The sequence below is a fragment of the Theropithecus gelada genome, chromosome 17, assembly GCF_003255815.1.
Source record: "Theropithecus gelada isolate Dixy chromosome 17, Tgel_1.0, whole genome shotgun sequence".
In the NCBI taxonomy this organism is placed as follows: domain Eukaryota; kingdom Metazoa; phylum Chordata; class Mammalia; order Primates; family Cercopithecidae; genus Theropithecus; species Theropithecus gelada.
Genome location: NC_037685.1, coordinates 64,638,422 through 64,656,580, shown reverse-complemented (window position 1 = coordinate 64,656,580; position 18,159 = coordinate 64,638,422). Strand labels below are relative to the sequence as shown.

The 18,159-nt window shown below is 41.5% G+C and overlaps 1 protein-coding gene across 6 annotated transcripts in view; it reads left to right on the top strand.

The window, feature by feature from the left end:
- The window catches only part of STARD13 (StAR related lipid transfer domain containing 13), a 553,154-nt gene that overhangs the window by 506,144 nt on the left and 28,851 nt on the right, over positions 1 to 18,159 (top strand). For all 6 annotated transcript variants that reach the window (XM_025364225.1, XM_025364224.1, XM_025364222.1 and 3 more), the window contains one exon: positions 6,076 to 6,139. In XM_025364225.1, coding sequence (XP_025220010.1) covers positions 6,076 to 6,139 — 64 coding nt within the window. The remainder of the gene's footprint in view (positions 1 to 6,075; positions 6,140 to 18,159) is intronic.

Below are 18,159 nucleotides of genomic sequence, written 5' to 3'. Positions count from 1 at the left end.
GGGTTCCTCCTTCTGTTCCATTTATCTCTTTGTCTATTCTTTCACCAATATCACACTATCATGATTACTGTGGCATCACAGGAAGTCTTGAATTTGAATACTGTTAGTCCTCTAGTTTTGCTCCTTCATTATTATGTTGGTGATTCTGAGTCTTTTGCTCGTTTATATAAACTTTAGAATAATTTGCTGATATCCACTGTCTTGGTTTTTTGTTTATTTGTTCATTTGTTTAAAACTGGACATTTTAAATATGGTGATATGGTACCTCTTGAAATCAGATCTTCTCTTCCCAGGGTTGTTATAATTGCTATCTGTTTAATGAATATCCTGAATTAATTCTCTAAAGTCTGTATCCCTTGTTGTATCCACTGAAGTATCTACTCAGTTAATTTAGTAATCAGCAAATGATTGGACAGAGATTTTCTTAGATACCTTCAACAAATCCATCTCCCAGTCTTTGCTGAGGGGCTTTTTGTGCGTGTTACAATAGGACTTCAATGCTCCAGCAGAGAATTGACAGCTCTGCTTTAGCCTTGATTTCCTGCTTGTGCAGATCATCAAGGTCAGCTAAAGGTAGAAGATTAGGAACAGATCAGGTCTTTCCTGAGTAGACACACAGTTCTGCACATGTACTTGACCTTCTAGATTCCTAGGAATACATTGGAACTTTTCTGAGTCCCCTGTGGACATCTCATTCTCCCAGCTATTCTTTTTAAACTTTTTGGTTAGCAACTTGTTTGGCTCAACTGTTATTATCATTTCAGGCAACTGCCATGTTCACTAGTTACTACAGACTGTCTTTGACAAACACCCTGGGTATAAGCTAGTTTTAGTGATGATTTGAGTCAGGTTAAATAAAGATAAGCCCTATGAATGGGTGTTTTCAGGGAATTCCCAGACAGCTCAGATAATGACAATCTTTTGGTAATGGAGTTTTGGGGAAGCTCAAACACGTTCTTCCCTCTCCAGTGGCTGCAAGGCTACTAGTTTTCACAGCTACTCTGATGGTGATGCTGTTGATTTTCAAAGCTCCTGAACAGCTGGGGAAAAGGGCATAGGAATAGAGTGGGTTGGAATGTCACAAAGCTCACTGTCCTTACATATGTTTAACCATTTTTCTTAAATAGACACTTAGTGTTACTTAGTTTATTGAAAGCCCATTTCAATTTACAGCTTTCTTAAAAAGTTGATTTTGACAATATTTGCCAGTACTCTTATTGATTTTATGAAGAAGCAGTAGTTTGGAGGTTTTTACTTAATCTTTTTCACTGATGTCACTCACTTGCATTTTTTATTCAGCTTTATTTAAATATAATTTATATTCCAAGAAATCACCAAAGTATACAATTTGATTTTTTCAAATGTATAGTTATGTAACTATCACCACAATCATGACATAAAACTTTTTTTTTTCAGCTACAGGGTCCTACTGTGTCACCCAGGCTGAGTGCAATGGCACGGTCTCAGCTCACTGCAGCCTTGATCTCCTAGGCTCAAGCGATTCTCTCACTCAGCCTCCCATGTAGCTAGGACTACAGGCATGTGCCACCACATCCAGCTATTTTTTTTTTTTTTTGAGATGGAGTTTCGCTCTGTTGCCCAGGGTAGAGTGCAATGGCGCGATCTCAGTTCACTGCAACCTCCGCCTCCCAGGTTCAAGCAATTCTCCTGCCTCAGCCTCCTGAGTAGCTGGGATTACAGGCAAGTGCCACCAGACCTGACTAATTTTGTGTTTTTAGTAGAGATGGGATTTCACCATGTTGGTCAGGCTGGTCTCGACCTCCTGACCTCAGGTGATCTGCCCGCTTCGGCCCCCCAAAGTGCTGGGATTACAGGTGTGAGCCATCGCACCCGGCTTAATTTTTATATATGTTTTTTGTAGGGACAGGGCCTCTCCATGTTGCCCAGGCTGGTCTCAAACTCCTGGGCTCAAGCAATCTGCCCACCTCGGCCTCCCAAAGTTCTGGGATGACAGGCATGAGCCACCATGCCCAGCCGTGACACAGCATTTTTGTGACCTCAAAAAGTCCCCCAGTGCAGGCAGTGGCAACCACTCGTCTGTTTTCTGTCACAGTTTTGTCTTGCCTGAAATTTTTTTGATGAGTGGAATCCTGTAGTGTGTGTTCTTTGTGTCCGGGTTCTTTTACTTAGCATACTGACTCTGAGATTCATGCGTAGTGTTGTATATCAATAGTTAGTGCTTGAATTGTTGAGTATTCTATTGTATGGATATACCACAATTTTTATATACCTTTACCAGCTGGTGGACATTTGGGCCATTTCTACTTTGTGGCTATCTTATGATTAAAGCTGCTATGAACATTCAAGTACAAACCTTTTTACAGCTATATATATATATATATATATATATATATATAGTATAAATCTTTATGTGGACATATGATTTCTTTTATCTTGCATAAGTAGCTAAGAGTGGAATTGCTAGATCAAGTGCTAAAAATATACCTAATTTTATAAGAGACTGCCAAACTGTTTTCCAAAGAGACTGTACCCCTTTGGAAGTTTCAGTAGTTCTGAATCCTTGCTAACACTTAATGTTGTCAGCGTTTTTACTTTAGGCATTCTGTTGTGTAGTGGTGTCTCGTTATGATTTTAATTTGCATTTCTTTCATGACTAATGATATTGAACATCTTTTCATGTGCATATTTGTCACTTGTATATCTTCTTTTAGAAGTATCTGTTCGAATATTCTGCCCATTTGAAAAATCAGGTGGTTTGACTTGTTACTGAGTTTCAGAGTTCTTTAGGTATTCTGGATATGATTCCTTTATGAAATACATGTTTTGCAACTACTTTCTCCAAGTAGAGAAGGAATTTGAAAGGTACAGGCAAACATCTGAGTTTAGGGGCAATAAAAGGACCCAGAACTACAAAGTCAAATCTACTTAGAGTCTTCAGCTTTAGAAAATAATAAATAAACTTCCTGCATGTGTTAGAAAGTTAAAGCATATTCGAGTCTGTGGTATACAGAAGATGATTCCTTTGATGTCTTTTGTGTATGTCATAGATCAAAAGCTTTTCCACAGAAAAGCAGAATGGAGTGTTTTGTTTGTGCTTCCAAACCATAATGGAAGAACAAGTTCACTAGATAAGTTCATTTTATAAGTAACAGTCAATCCGTCTCTAAACAAACCTGTTACAGAGCCACCAAATGTGCAATATCAACCTTTTTTTTTTTCACTTCACACCCGCTCTTAGGTAGACATGATAACACATGTGGAATGGACCAAACAGACAGGCTGAGAACCTGCCAAAGATGGTCTCAGATGAGATGATCAGCTTCTAACTCAGCATTGCCTGGTATATCTGACACTAATGAATGTGTAGTCAAAGGGTACATAGGAGATGATTGAAAATGAGGAGTCATTAAACATATTTCAGCCAGTGAGCGACGTGAGAAAAAGTTGAGAAATATAACTGCTTTCAACCGAAAGCTTTAGAAGTGGTAGTGAAACCAATTAGGAGGCTGATGCCTGACTCAGTAAACAATGAAAAGAGAATGAATTAGGGCCAAAGGAGGGGCAAGACTTCAAAGACATCATAGAGGTATAATTGACAGGATTTGGTGACCAATGAATATAGATTGTGAAGGAGTAGAGCCGCAAGATGACATTATTTTCTAGTTTGGGTGGCCCATTGGTGATGCTCTTAGTCAAGACAAGACAGTAATAGGAGAAACAGGTTTCGAAAAGAATGCAAAATGTGACTCTGGGCCTCAGATGAGATGCCTGGGCTGGAAACAGAGGACTGGGTATCATTCGAGTCTAATTTATGTTAAGATTCTTCAGTAAGGCCACGGAGAGTAAAAAAGGATGGACCTCAGTCTGAATTCTAACAAAAAAAAATTAATAGTTAAGAGGCAAGTACTGCTTGGTGGCAGGAAGGAGTTAGTGTCCAGAGAGATGAGATAATTCATAATCTTGAATGTCAAGGATGAAAAGAATTTCAAGGAATGATGGGTACTAATTAGTGATGATTGCTATTAATAGGTCTTTGCTAAAAAGAAGCCATTGAGTTTCATACTTAGAAATTCATTGGTCAAAACTGGAAACAAGCCTGGCACGGTGGCTCACGCCTGTAATCCCAGAACTTTGGGAGGCCGAGGCAGGTGGATCACGAGGTCAGGAGATCTAGACCATTCTGGCCAACATGGTCAAACCCAATCTCTATTAAAAATACAAAAATTAGCTGGTGTGGTGGTATGCACCTGTAGTCCCAGCTACTCAGGAGGCTGAGGCAGGAGAATTGCTTGAGCCTGGGAGGCACAGGTTGCAGTGAGCTGAGATCGCACCACTGCACTCCCGCCTGGGCAACAGAGTGAGACTCTGTCTCAAAAAAGAAAAACAAAAAACAAACAAACAACTGGAACAGCCCAAATGTCCATCAACAAGAGAATAGCTAACCCAATTGTGTATCTTCATACCATGGAATACTACTCAGCAGCTAAGCTGAATGGTTTATGCAAAACATGAGTCAATCTCACAACCATTGTGTTGAATGAAAAAACAGCCACTCAAAAAATACGTGCTATATGATTCTACTTATACAATGACCAAGAAGAAGCAAAACTAATCTATGGATGATAGAAGTCAGAAAGAGGGGCTGGGCACAGGGGCTCATGCCTATAATCCCAAGTGCTTTGGGAGATTGAGGCAGGAGGATCACTTGAGGCCAGGAGTTTGAGACCAGCCTAGGCAACATAGCATGACCCTGCCTCTACAAAAAAAAAATATATATATATATAAATTAGAAGGGCATGGTAGCAGGCACCTGTAGTCCTAGCTACTCGGGAAGCTCAGGCAGGAGTTTCCCTTGAGCCCAGGAGTTTGAGGCTGCAGTGAGCTATGATCATGCCAGTACACTCCAACCTGGGCAACAGAGTGAGATCCTACTCTAAAAAAGAAAGAAGTAGAGAGACAGAAAGAAAGTGTAAAAAAGATAAGGAAGGGGAGGCAGAAAAGAAAGGAAGAAAAAGAAAGGAAGGAAGGAAGGAGAGAAAGAGAAAAAAAAGGAAGGAAGGGAAGAAAGAAAGGAAGGAAAGAAGAAAAAGATTATTAAAAGAATATATATCTAATTGCTTGTATTTTCTCACTGGCAATGGTGGCTATGTCATCTGTTGAGAGACTGAGTCTTTTTGGTGGTCTGAGATTGGGAACAACCAGAGGAGAAAAAAATGAAAGAAATGTTGGGTAACATCTTCTAGAGTCCAGCTGAGGGTGAAAATCAAAATGTATTTATTAGCACAGGCTGCCATGATGGAACACCATGACCGAGTGGCTTAAACAACAGAAATGTATTTTCTCACGGTTCTGGAGGCTGAAAAGTTCAAGATCAAGATACTGGCAGGGTTTGGCTCCTGGTAAGGGTCCTGTGTCCTGTAGATGTCTGCCTTCTCACTGTGTCCTCACATGCACAGAGAGAGAGGGAGCTCTCTGGTATCTCTTCTTATAAGGACACTAATCCGCTGGGATCAGAGCTCCTCCCTGGTGACCTCCTGTACCCTTAATCACTTTTTACTCCAAATCGATCACGTTGGGCATTCACATACGTGAATGGAGGGCTTCAACATGTATGTTTTGGAGCGGCATAGTTAGCCTATAGCGTGTGTAAGTGAGATATTTTCCACCTATACCCAACCACCTGAGATCAGGAGAGAAGACACATGGTTGGGTTGATCCATATTTGGAGGTTAACAGGATAGACTTGATGCAAGGTCAAGGTGGCAAACGATTTGAGGGGATAGTGAAAGTATGGCTAAAATGATTGGCCATGGATTCCAGTAACAGTGGAAAGAGAAGCCAGAAAAGGGCTGGGTTTAGATTAGAGAAAAGGCAGGGATTGGTAGGCTTGGTGGTAGAGTCCTCGCAGGTCAGGAGGCTGGAGCACAAATGGGAACGATTTTACAGCGTATCTTCTGTGGGTGCAGTACTGTCGTGGGACATAATTGGTTGTTCCTGCAATTTCAACTTTACTGGAAATAAAGGAGGCTTATCAAACTGGAGAGATTTAAATTCGTTAGTGAAAGTAATCATCACATTTTTCTTTCATTTTAGAAGACTAAATACGTTGAACAAGTGTGCCTCAATGAAACTTGATGTGAACTTCCAAAGGAAAAAGGTAGGTGCCCACACCTTAATGTGGCTATGCCAGTGAATACCAGGAGTTTGAGACCAATCTGAGCAACAGAGTGAGACCCCTGTGTCTACAAAAAAAACATAATAATAAATTAGCTGGGCACAGTGGCTTGTGCCTGTAGTCCCAGCTATCGAGAGGCTGAGTTGGGGGCATTGCTTGAACCCAGAAGGTTGAGGCTGCAGTGAGCCATGATCGTGCCACTGCACTTCAGCCTGGGTGACAGAGTGAGACCCTGTCTCCAAAAACTAAAAAGCAACACCAACCTAAGCAAAATTTTGAAATGCCTGACCATCCATGTGTCTTCTCCATATCCTATTTCATCATAACCACCTAAATAAGTCTACTATAAACTAAGGCCGAAATCTATTTGTTTTACCATTTCATTTTACTTTCTTTTTTTTTATTAGAGGGTTTGCGTAAAGATGTAAAATATCCCAATGCTTTATGGTGATCTTTCAGAAATGTCCGTTGTAAATGTCAACCCCTTATTAGACTCAAATGCTTCACAGCAAAGAGTAGATTAAAAGTTCGGAAAGGATCTGGGGGTCCATGGCCAGTGACTTCTGGCTCATTTTTTCCAGCCGTGTTTTATTTCATGCACGTGTCAAGATGCCTCCACTATCAGCAGATTCAGCTGGTAATGTATGAGGGGGCCTGGGGGTAGTGTGACAAGATCCTGAGCCCTGGCTCATCTTTCATTGTTCTCCCCACCGTGCACTTTTCTCTAGCCACAAAGAATTCGGTTCAGTTCGAAAAGTCACTAAGCTTCCTCCCCATCACAAGACTTGCCATGTGCTGCTTCCTCTTTATGGATAAGACTAGAGATCTGAGTTTTGAAATAAAGCTGTACTTTATTGAATATGTACTGTTTTCTAGGAGCTAGATTATGTGCTTACCACACATTATCTCATTTAATCCGTCGAGATGGGGCTTCTCTGTTTTCTACATTAGGAAGGTAAATCTTGAACAGGCTGGGTCATTGCCCATGGTCTTGCAGCTAGCGGTGGAGCAGGGTTTCTACCTCGGGGATGTCTGACTCCAAAACCAAGGCTTCTAGCCACCGTGCTGCACAGCCTCTCTTTTTCACTGAATTGATTCTTTTTAGGAAATTCAGAATTAGGATCCTTCACTACTTTTTTCATTTAACATCTCCTCTATGTAGTAACTCAAGCCTCTGTATATTTTGAAGGATCAGAGAAAACATCTTTGAATTAAAAGAAAGTGTTCTTGGCCAGTCGTGGTGGCTCACACGTGTAATCCCAGCACTTTGGGAGGCCAAGGCAGGTGGATCATCTGAGGTCAGGAGTTCGAGACCAGCCTGACCAACATGGTGAAACACCGTCTCTACTAAAAATACAAAAATTAGCTGGGTGTAGTGGCACGTGCTTGTAGTCCCTGCTACTTGGGAGGCTGAGGCAGGAGAATCACTGGAACCTGCAAAGCGGAGGTTGCAGTGAGCTGAGATCATGCCACTGCACTCCAGCCTGGGCGACAGACAGAGACTCCGCCTCAAAAAAAAAAAAATTAAGAAAGAAAGAAAGAGAGAAAGAAAGAAGTTTTTATCCTGCTCTACACAGAGAAATCATTAAAGCTGAAGGATTTTAAGTTACTCCTTAGTAACCTAATCTTTAAAAATAACTTTAATCTGAATTTGTGCTCTAAAATAACACCAAAAAAAAAAAAATCAAATGAATTTTGGTGGACCTCACCTTAAAAACAATTTGGAATTTGAGCTGGGAACCAAAGATTTAAGCTAAGGAGGTAAAACAGTGAAAAATAATATCCAGAGAAATATTAAAATATGAGCAGTTTGTCCAGGCCAAAGACAAATTAAAAATGTGGGAATAAACCTCCCAACAGCTGTCTGACTGAATAGACCCCTTGAGAAGCATACATACTATTTGAAGCATGAGGGTCAGATGTTGTTTGGATTGGAACACATGGTTCCTATTAAACTGAACACAGCCATGCCTGTGTGTCTAAAGTGTGGGTCCTCAAATGGCTGGTCTATACAGCTGCCTATACCGACCATTAGCTGCACTGCATCACAAAAGAAAATGCCAAAAACTAATGACATGAGTTGTTTTCCACACAGTGCAGTGATTGGATTTTTACCCTGTCACCAGCTTTTCAAAACCCACAGGCGAGATGGGCTTGAATAACATTTGTTTGGCTCTTTGTGCGTTACCTTCACAAAAGCTCCTCTGTAAATTGGTCACTTTGGTATTCTGACCTTAATGTCGTCTTTATATTGGATCTAGTAGCACACACCCTTAAAGCCCCTACTTAGCTATAGGCCTCAGAATGCAAGCACTTGAATAAAATATTGCTTTTCACATTGTAAATTAGAGAGTCATGGCCTGAATTTTCAAATAAATAATGCTGACATGTGGTCTCCACCTACTTATGAATCTCAGTAATGACCAGAATCCGGGGCCAGATTGAAGCAGCCACTCAGGAGACGCTGTATTGTGACACCCGTTTCTGTGATCTTCCTCTTACACAAGCCATAGGCTTTATTTAATCCTTTATGTTACTGTGAAAAAAAAAATGAATAGGAGCTAAGACTAGGCCAGATGATCACAAATAGAAAAGGAAACTTGAGAATCGAGCACCCTGTGAAAAGCTTCAGCCAACTTCAGAATTTATTTATTTGGAAGAAAAATAAGACAGCAGCATTTCCTTTAGGTATGTCCCCATGTTAAGCCATCCAAGAAATAGAAATAGAATCCCCACCTCCAATCTGCAGAGTCCCAGACTTATTTAATTCTGCAGAAAGTCATCCCCAAGTAGCTAAACTGTCTGGAGTCACAGTCATTCTCCCTTGGGGCTGCCGGACCTATGAAAGGGTTGCAGGTGCTGGCTCAGCAGTTTGTGGGGTTAGCAAAAGCTGACACGGGGCTTCCTCCCCGCCAGGCACTATTCCTTGTCCTTAAGTCCGTGTCACAGATACAGAAACTGAAGGGCTTGGCGCTTGCCCAAAGCCACACAGAAGTAGCAGAGGCAGGACTTGAATCCAGGTAATCTGGCACCTGACTGCCCCTCCTCACTCTTCAGAAATATTCAGAGACAACCTGGAGCCTGGGTGAGCCTCTAGCCCTTGGCCTGAGACCTGCAAGGATCTCATGTTTCCTCAGCAATACATTCAGTTCACTGTGTGGATTGTTTTTATAAGAGGCATGGTTCTTGCCATCTGTACTAAAGTCCACAATTTATTTATTGTCTTCATGGCAATTGTGTTTAATCTTGTAGATTTTGGTGGGCTGACACAAGGAAGAAAGCGAAAAGTCCACAAGTAGGTGATGACGATGAAGGCTTTTTCATGCCTGGTTAGCCATACACCTTTCTTATACATGAAATGCCACTTCCAAAGCACGGGGAGAAAGGGCGTCACCCCTACCCTCCCACAATACAGTTTCTAACTGTTTTGCAGAAGAGAAAAGGGATCCTTTAAGGATTCGAGATGACCTTCCCTGCCTCTGTGAGAGTCAGGTGGAGGAGTATTCTCGATTTTAGCTGCACACCTCACTGGAAGACTAACAACCCAGCCCAAGAGCATTTCAGGAGAAAGGACACCAGCACTTCTGCCGCCCGCGGCTCTTGCTCTCCACTCCCGCGGCGTTCCCAGCGGCCCATTCCTGCTTCCAAACAGGCAGGCCCGGCCACGTAGCTCCAGTTAACATCTAAATTTCTATGTGACTATGGAGGAGTTGCGTTTTGCAGCTGTGGATTCATGTGGGTTCCTGTTTCCAGTGTAAAGATATGGCCAAACTCCGTCTTTTAAAAAAATCCCTTCTTTCTGGAATGTCTGGTTGGCATCTGTCTCTGAGGAATATATAATTTCACTGAAGAATGTTCTCATTTTTAGAAAAAAACAAAAGCCAAACAGCGGAGACTCATCTAAATTAAAAACACCAAGGCACACACAAAGTAGCTTTTCTCAGGAAAATGTTTCTTCCCCATTATTACCTACAAAATTCGCGCTTGCTCCATGATGACATTGAAATCCCCTGATTAAAGTGTTTATGTGATTCGGCTTCTATTCAAAGTAAAAGCCAGAGACTGAAGACTCCAATTAGGCTGTTTATTAAATGAGGAAAGAGAAGGACACGTATCCACATGGGACTCTTACCTTTCCTCTTACCTAGGAATATGTCTCAAGAGAGAAAGAGCAGGTTCCAGAGAAGGTTCTGGTTGAAGTTATAGTTTTAATAAGGCTCTCTGAAGTCATGACCAAAGGTGGAAAGCAACACAGAAACCATGACTAATTGCCACCTTGCAGCCAGCACCTCCTGGCCTGGATGCCATCGCCATTTCAGAGGCACTGCAGCTGTTGACAAGGGGCCCGGCCCCCACCCCCATATTTCCCGCTCCCTTGCACACCCCTGCATCTCCTACCAAATGAGACACCTCCTGGCAACTCCAAAGAGTAGTCAGATGAGAGAAAGTCCATCATTCACTTGGCTGGAGAGTATTAACAGCCTTGAATTGCAGATATTTCCATGCGAATGTCCTAAAACTGTAGGGTCTTTGAGTTGGAAGGATCTTTGGTCTTATTTTCTAACCTCCCACTTACTCACTGCGATTTGCTTCTTAGAGCATCCCTCTCCCTCACAATTTGCTGAGCCACTGTTTATTATAAGCTTCTCAACATGATGAGCTCTTCACATGGCAAGGCAATTTATTTTATTCTACAGACTAGAAAGGCCTTCCATATGATAAGCTAGGAGCTGATTCCTTCTAAACTGGCCCATCTGATCCTAGCCTTTTTCCCTGGTGAAGCACAGATATGGATTTCCTCATTCACTCAGTAGCCCTTTAGCTCTGACCTCCAGAACAGAAATCAGCACACTGCTGCTCCTGCTTTCATAAATAAAGTTTTATTGGATCAATAGTTATGCCCATCATTTCATAACAATGGCAGAGCTGAGTAAGTGAGAGAGAGAGACCTTATGGCCCATACGTATACCTAAAATATTTATGATATGGCTCTATGCAGAAAATGTTTTCAGACCCTTGCTCAATCTAGAACAGTTTCTCAACTGTCAGTGGTCAATGACTGGTTTTCTTATTTTATTTTTTCCAGTCTGCCACAGACCAAGATACTTTTGTAAAATTCAATACAAATGAATTATTAGAAATATTAATTTTAACAAATTATAGAAAATACAGTCTTAATGTTTTATTGTTAGGCTCAACTGATACAAAGGTGCATACCGATAAATATAATCAAAACAAATATAACAAGAAATAATGATGCAGGATTTTTCTCAGCCCCACTTCGCCAGCCGGAAACTTCTGTGCCTGGAAGGGGCCTCTACTTCTTTGTTCCTGTCACCCCGCTCTGTGGCCTGTGGCTCCCTGGCTGACCCAGCCCTGCCGCTGCTTCTTGGCACCAGCGACAGGAAGGCTACAGCTTACAGCCGCTTTCGACCCCACTTTCAGTGGGTCTCAGGTTCTTGTCCCACATCAAAGAAGAATGAGGTTATGCTGACAATTGAAGAGTGAGGAGGGTGGAGAAGAATTGTATTGAGCGACACAGCAGCTCTCAGTGGAGAGGGGATGCAAGAGTGGTCCCGAAGTCAGGTGGTTTTCTCCCCTAGTGTGGCTGGGTCTGGGCTTTTATAGGCTCAGAATGGGGGAGTGCCTGCTGATTGGTTTGTGAGTATGCAAAAAAGCTAAAAGAAAGACACCAATCAAAGGTGGGCATGACAGTGTAAAAAACCAATTCGGGAAAGGTAGGTATATGTAAAATAGATGAAGGGTGAGGATCAATCAGAGGAAAGTATGCCAAATGGGAAGAAAGGTTCTCAATCCAGCCTGTGGATTTGTAGCTTGGCTTTCAGCCTTCAAACTGTCTTTGACTTGAGGTCAAAGATGGGGTTTCACCAGGAAGCTGCCCCTATTTGCCTAGGCATTTGACTGCCTCCTGCTGCTATCAATAGAAAAGAATTACAAAAACTGTTCAGATTTTTATTGAAAGTGTGCGTATATGTGATTAATACAAAGAATCACAATTGTGCTTATACCATTTTTGTTGTTCATCTGTCATAACTGAACAAAAAGTTTACTTTAAAACAGAAATCCCTCAAATTAAACGCCTGTATGCACACTTTGAAGAAACACTTTGACTGCAAATGTATAAGATATATATAATTTTTTTTTGAGGTAGAGTCTCACTCCGTCACCCAGGCTAGAGTGCAGTGGCGTGAACTCAGCTCACTGCAACCTCTGCCTCCGGGGTTCAAGTGATCTCCTGCCTCAGCCTCCCTAGTAGCTGTTACTACAGGTGCGCACCACCATACCAGGCTAATTTCTGTATTTTTAGTAGTGACAGGTTTCACCATGTTGGTCAGGCTGGTCTCAAACTCCTGATCTCAGGTGATCCGCTCACCTCGGCCTTCCAAAGTGCTGGGATTACAGGCGTGAGCCACCGCGCCTGGCCATAAAATTTTTAATATGACAGCAAGTTTCTTCTTTGTTGTCTAAGTTAAGTGGGATTGATAACAATGCTACTCATGGGTAATAATGTATATCTAAAATTCTTTTGTTTGGGTACCAGTCATCGTAGGGAAACCAGCGGAGAAAGGTTTTTTTAAGGCAAGTTAAAAGTTTAGGGTATTCCTTTTCACTTACAACTTTAGGGTATTCTATTCACCTTTCATTCAAAATGATGTAAGTGATGCTATATTTCCAAAATTCATCTTCAGTTCTTCATCTCTAGCCAATTCTTACAAAGTTATAAATGTAAATTACCTGTGAAACAATGGATTCTGTATATTATACACTTTGGGTTATGGTAAGCACACTAACCTTGAATTGGCACTGTAAATCAGATCTACCACACACCAGTAGCATGCAGCTGTCACTCATAGGACTCACCGTTTGAATTTTACTACACCCAAACTGGTCTCTACCCTGTTTACTAAGACAAATCCACTGATTGTTAGCTCAGATAGCACAGACTGTTCAAATAGTGGCAAATAGTTTTAATGCTTACTCTAAATTTCTGTGTCTACCTCATTAAAGACCACGTTTGGGGACCGGCAGCCCCCTGACCACACTCTGAGTAGCACTGTCTAGAGTTCCTCATTTCTAAATCAAGCTATTAGTTCTTTCAATTGTCCAACCCAGGAGATTGTGGTTCTTAGATCCTTGGCCATTCTGATTACTCTTCTCTAGAAACATACCCCTTAAAATGTGGGGTGCTTAAAAAGAACCCATTGTTCCTGATATACGTGACCAGTGCAGAATGCAGTGGGCACTGACCTTTTGAATCTTGGGATCTGTGCTCTGGTCATGCATCCTAGGGTTGGTATCTTTGTTCAGTAGCCATATTACATGGTTAAGTCACATTAAGCTTACATCTGCCAGAGCTCTCAAGTCTATTAATAACAGGAAGGGCTGTTGAACTATGTTCTTTTTGTCCTGCACATCCTGTAGTTGATTTTTGAAGTTAGAGTCATTTTATTTGACTTTTATGAAATTATATCTTATTAACAGGTCATCCTTCACTTGTTAAGCTCTATACACTTCTCAATATTGCTATTCTCTAACAATAATAACTAATTTCATCTATCACTTTAGGGTTTATATGGTGTTTTCATATATAGTCCCATTTGGTTCTGTTGACAAATCATGCTAGACGTGCATTATTATTGTTTTCATTTTATAACAGAAAACTGAGTCTCAAAGAACCCTTAGCAAATAGCCTTATACGATCTTTACAGTTTAACAACATGAGTTCCGGCCCATTCAAGTTACTCTTAAAATGGTCATAACCTTGAGACATGCTTCCTTCGGTTATTTACAGTCTTTTAGTCACACGCTGTGGAGGAGTTACTCAACCAGTTACTAACAAAACTTTCTGTAGCAAGCTCGTCCAACCCATGGCTCGTGGGCTATTTGCGGCCCAGGACGGCTTTGGATGTGCCCCAACACAAATTCATAAACTTTCTTAAAACATTATGAGTTTTTTCTTTTGCCATTTTTTAAAGCTCATCAGCTATCATTAGTGTTAGTGTGTTTTATGTGTGGCCCAAGACAATTCTTCTTCCAATATGGCCCAAGGAAGCCAAAAGACTGGACACCTCTGTGTAGCATCTAGCTAGTGAGCCATATTGTCCACAACATGAGAACCTTTTTGTAGTTGTCTTGCTGAAATTCTGATGTTCCGTGTCCCTGGTACGTCCATGGTTTCTGAGATAGGAGAATTAAGTTAGTTTGATGTATCCTTTTCTTTACAAACACATCTGACTCCTAGAGATTTCCATTTTCTGTTTCTAAATAATCACAAGCTATTCATTGTTAACCTCAAAAAAATTATCGAACAGATGAAATCTGATAATCTCTTTTAAACAATCAGTACACTTCCATAAATACCATTGGAGAGTCTGAAATGTGCCTGATGCTCTGCTGGGTCCTGAGTGTGTAAAAAAAAACCCCTTAAACTCTACTGCAGTGTGTGTTTTTCATACTGCAGATCATGGCCCCTTGGGAGGTTGTCAAGTGAATTTGGTGGATCACAAACAACATTTAAAAAAATAAAACAGACTAAACTAGACTAAAAAGTATCCGAATACAAACAAACAAGGATAATTACTTAAGTATAACTTTTTTTGTGCTTTAATATAGTCTGTATGCGTGCCCTGAGTTGTGATGGGAAATACATTTTTTGTTGTGTGTCACTATCAAATAGTTTGAAATATCCATCATTAGTGGAAGACACAGACACAGCCATTTCAATACCCTTGGGGACATACCATGGTCATTGTGGGCACAGGGTGCCGAAGAAGAACGGTCGTTTTTTTCTTTGTCGCATTTTGTTTTCTATTGCTTTTGTTTTTGTTTGTTTGCTTTGGTTCAAACAACCTGAATGCTGCAAAATTTCTCTGAGCTGTTTTGCCTTTTTCCCAGGAGTTTGCCACTTTTTCACATGCCTTAGTTGGGCTGTAAATATTTTCCTTTTGGCCAAAGTGAGTATAATAAGCTCTTAGAGACCAGCAAACAGGGCCAGGCTTACCCTTCCCAGGCCACAGTGCCCAGCTTGGCATGTGTTCTTAACCTAAATAAAGGAGTCCCTATCCAACTAGTATGTGGTGTGCTGGCATCATAACCAGATTTGAGAGAGGTAGTTGGGGCCAACACTAAATGTTGTAGTTACTGTTTTAAAATATCTATATTTTCTTTAAAGTCATATCCTTTTTTTTTTTTTTTTTTTGTCTTCTAAAAAACTTTTTTCTAAAAGGGCTTTTTCTTTTCTTTTTTTTTTGAGACGGAGTCTTGCTCTGTCGCCCAGGCTGGAGTGCAGTGGCTGGATCTCAGCTCACTGCAAGCTCCGCCTCCCGGGTTCAGGCCATTCTCCTGCCTCAGCCTCCCGAGTAGCTGGGACTACAGGCGCCCGCCACCTCGCCTGGCTACTTTTTTTGTATTTTTTTTTTTTTAGTAGAGACGGGGTTTCACCGTGTTAGCCAGGATGGTCTTGATCTCCTGACCTCGTGATCCGCCCGTCTCGGCCTCCCAAAGTGCTGGGATTACAGGCTTGAGCCACCGCGCCCGGCCTAAAAGGGCTTTTTCACGGTCCTTATTTAATATCAACTTCTCACCAGCTTCCTAAAATGCAATACAAAAATCCAGTAAGTTCAACATTCAGCCTATCATGGTACCTTGTGTATAAATGACCCTCATATGTCAGTTTTTATTATATCAATCACAGGAATAGAGGGAGTAGAAAGTACTAGTAGGAAAATATATTTTGAGTCATCGTTCTGGAGTCTTGCCCTTTTTCCACTTGTACAATTACAACTTTCTCAACTCTTTCATCAGAGCTTTATACAAGTTTTTAAAACTCAAAGCTAATTTTTCACTGTGATCTCAATGCTGTAGAATTCTTTTCTGTTTCTTTTTGTTTCCTTTTCTTAAGAGACACAGTCTTGATATGTTGCCCAGGCTGGACTCAAACTCCTGGACTCAAAAGACCCTTCCACCTCAGACTCCCAAGTAGCTGAGATGACAGGCGTGAGCCACTGTATTCGTCCATTTTTCACACTGCTGATGAAGACATACCTGAGACTGGGCAATTTATAAGTAAAAAGAGGTTTAATGGACTCACAGGTTCATACAGGCAGGCCTCACAATCATGGTGGAAGGCGAACGGTACATCTTACATGGCAGCAGACAAGACAGAACGAGAGCTGAGCAAAAGGGGTTTCCCCTTATAAAACCATCAGATCTCATGAAACTTATTCACTACCACAAGAGCAGTATGGGGGAAACCACCCCCACGATTCAATTATCTCCCACCAAGTCCCTCCCACAACACATCAACACATGGGAATCATGGGAGCTACAACTCAAGATTAGATTTTGGTGGGAACACGACCAAACCATATCAGCCATCGCACCTGACTTCTAAGCCATAGAATTCTTTTCTGTACCTTGGCTTTGTACTTGCTTTCACTTTAAACTTGAATATTCAAGTTTGCCATTTAGTCAAACCTACACAGAAACTAGATTTTGAAGGAATAAACAAAAACAGGAAGATCCCCACAATGATTAACTGTGCATCTGCTTAGGTTTTCTTAAAAACAACACACTGCAAGGTTAAAGGGAGTTAAGGTGGACGCCAGATACGTAAAAAGATTGACAAGCAATTGAACTAACATTGAAAGATACAAATAAGCAAATACCTCTCAGTGAGGGACTGCTGAATGCACTACCTTCCTTAATCCCTTCAGCAAACCTATGAGGCAAGACCCACTTCAATCTCATATTATAAGCAGCAGAAACTTACTTTAAGTGAATACCTCTCAGTGAGGGACTGCTGAATGCACTACCTTCTTTAATCCCTTCAGCAATCTTCAGCAAACCTATGAGGCAAGACCCACTTCAATCTCATAAGTAGCAGAAACTTACTTTAGAGAGGGAAAGTAGCTTGTGGACAGTCACCTAGCTCTGACACTTGGAACCAGGTCTTAAAACTGAACACCCAAGTAGAATAAAATAAATTTAATTCAGTTCACAAAAAAATAAGCAATTATTATGTCCTTGGCACTGGAGGGGCTATACATATGAATAAATATGTTTATATGAATAATGAAACAGAGAAACACAGGTCCTGCCTTTTTTTTTTTTTTTTTTTTTTTTTTTTTTGAGATAGGGTCTCACTTTGTTGCTGATGCTGTGGTGCAGTGGTGCCATCACGGCTCGCTGCAGCAGGCCTGGCTCTTGATGACTTTACCTGTAACAACTGAGAGTGGAGGCTCTCAAGCAGAAGGCTTCTAAGCTTAAAAAAAAAAAAAAAATCGTATGATTCAGTTTGGACTACACTGTGGAAAGCTATTTAGATGGGAAAGATGCTGGAGACCGGGCTTCTCCCACATTTTTACTGTAACAGATCCAGAGAGAGGTGGCAAAGGCCTACGCTGAGAGAATGAGAGTGAAATTACGCATGAGGGAACAAATTTGAAAATCAGTTCAGAATTAGGCCTTGGTGATGTGCTTGGTGAGGATGAAGCAGGATCCGATCATTCAGTTTATTTCAAAAGGAAGTGGTAAGCCTGAGTTCAAGGTCTGTGCTGGGCCCAAGGCTATGCAGAGCTAAACCAGGCCATCTCTGGCCTCAGGGAATGCAGATGCTCCTCTCTCAGGGACTACAAATTCAGGCTGAAACCAGACACCTAGAGTCAATGTGTGAGGCAGAGTGTAAGACAGTGCCAAGCCGCGGGGACCCATTGCAGCCACACCACAGAGGTGTGCGTCCTGCCCACGGCATTCTGACTCGGAGTTGCTTCAACAGAAAAAGACTGCTCACGCAGAGCAGCCGGATTGGATCACAAATAGTGATCTCCAGAATGGCTCCCTCATCCCTACTTAAAGAAATTCAGTGGGTCATTTTGCTGTTACCTTATCCAGGGAATACACGATAAGAATCAAGTGCAGAGGACTAAAATAAGGAGTGTTAGCTTTGAGATATACTGACATTGAGATTCAGAAGAGGCAAG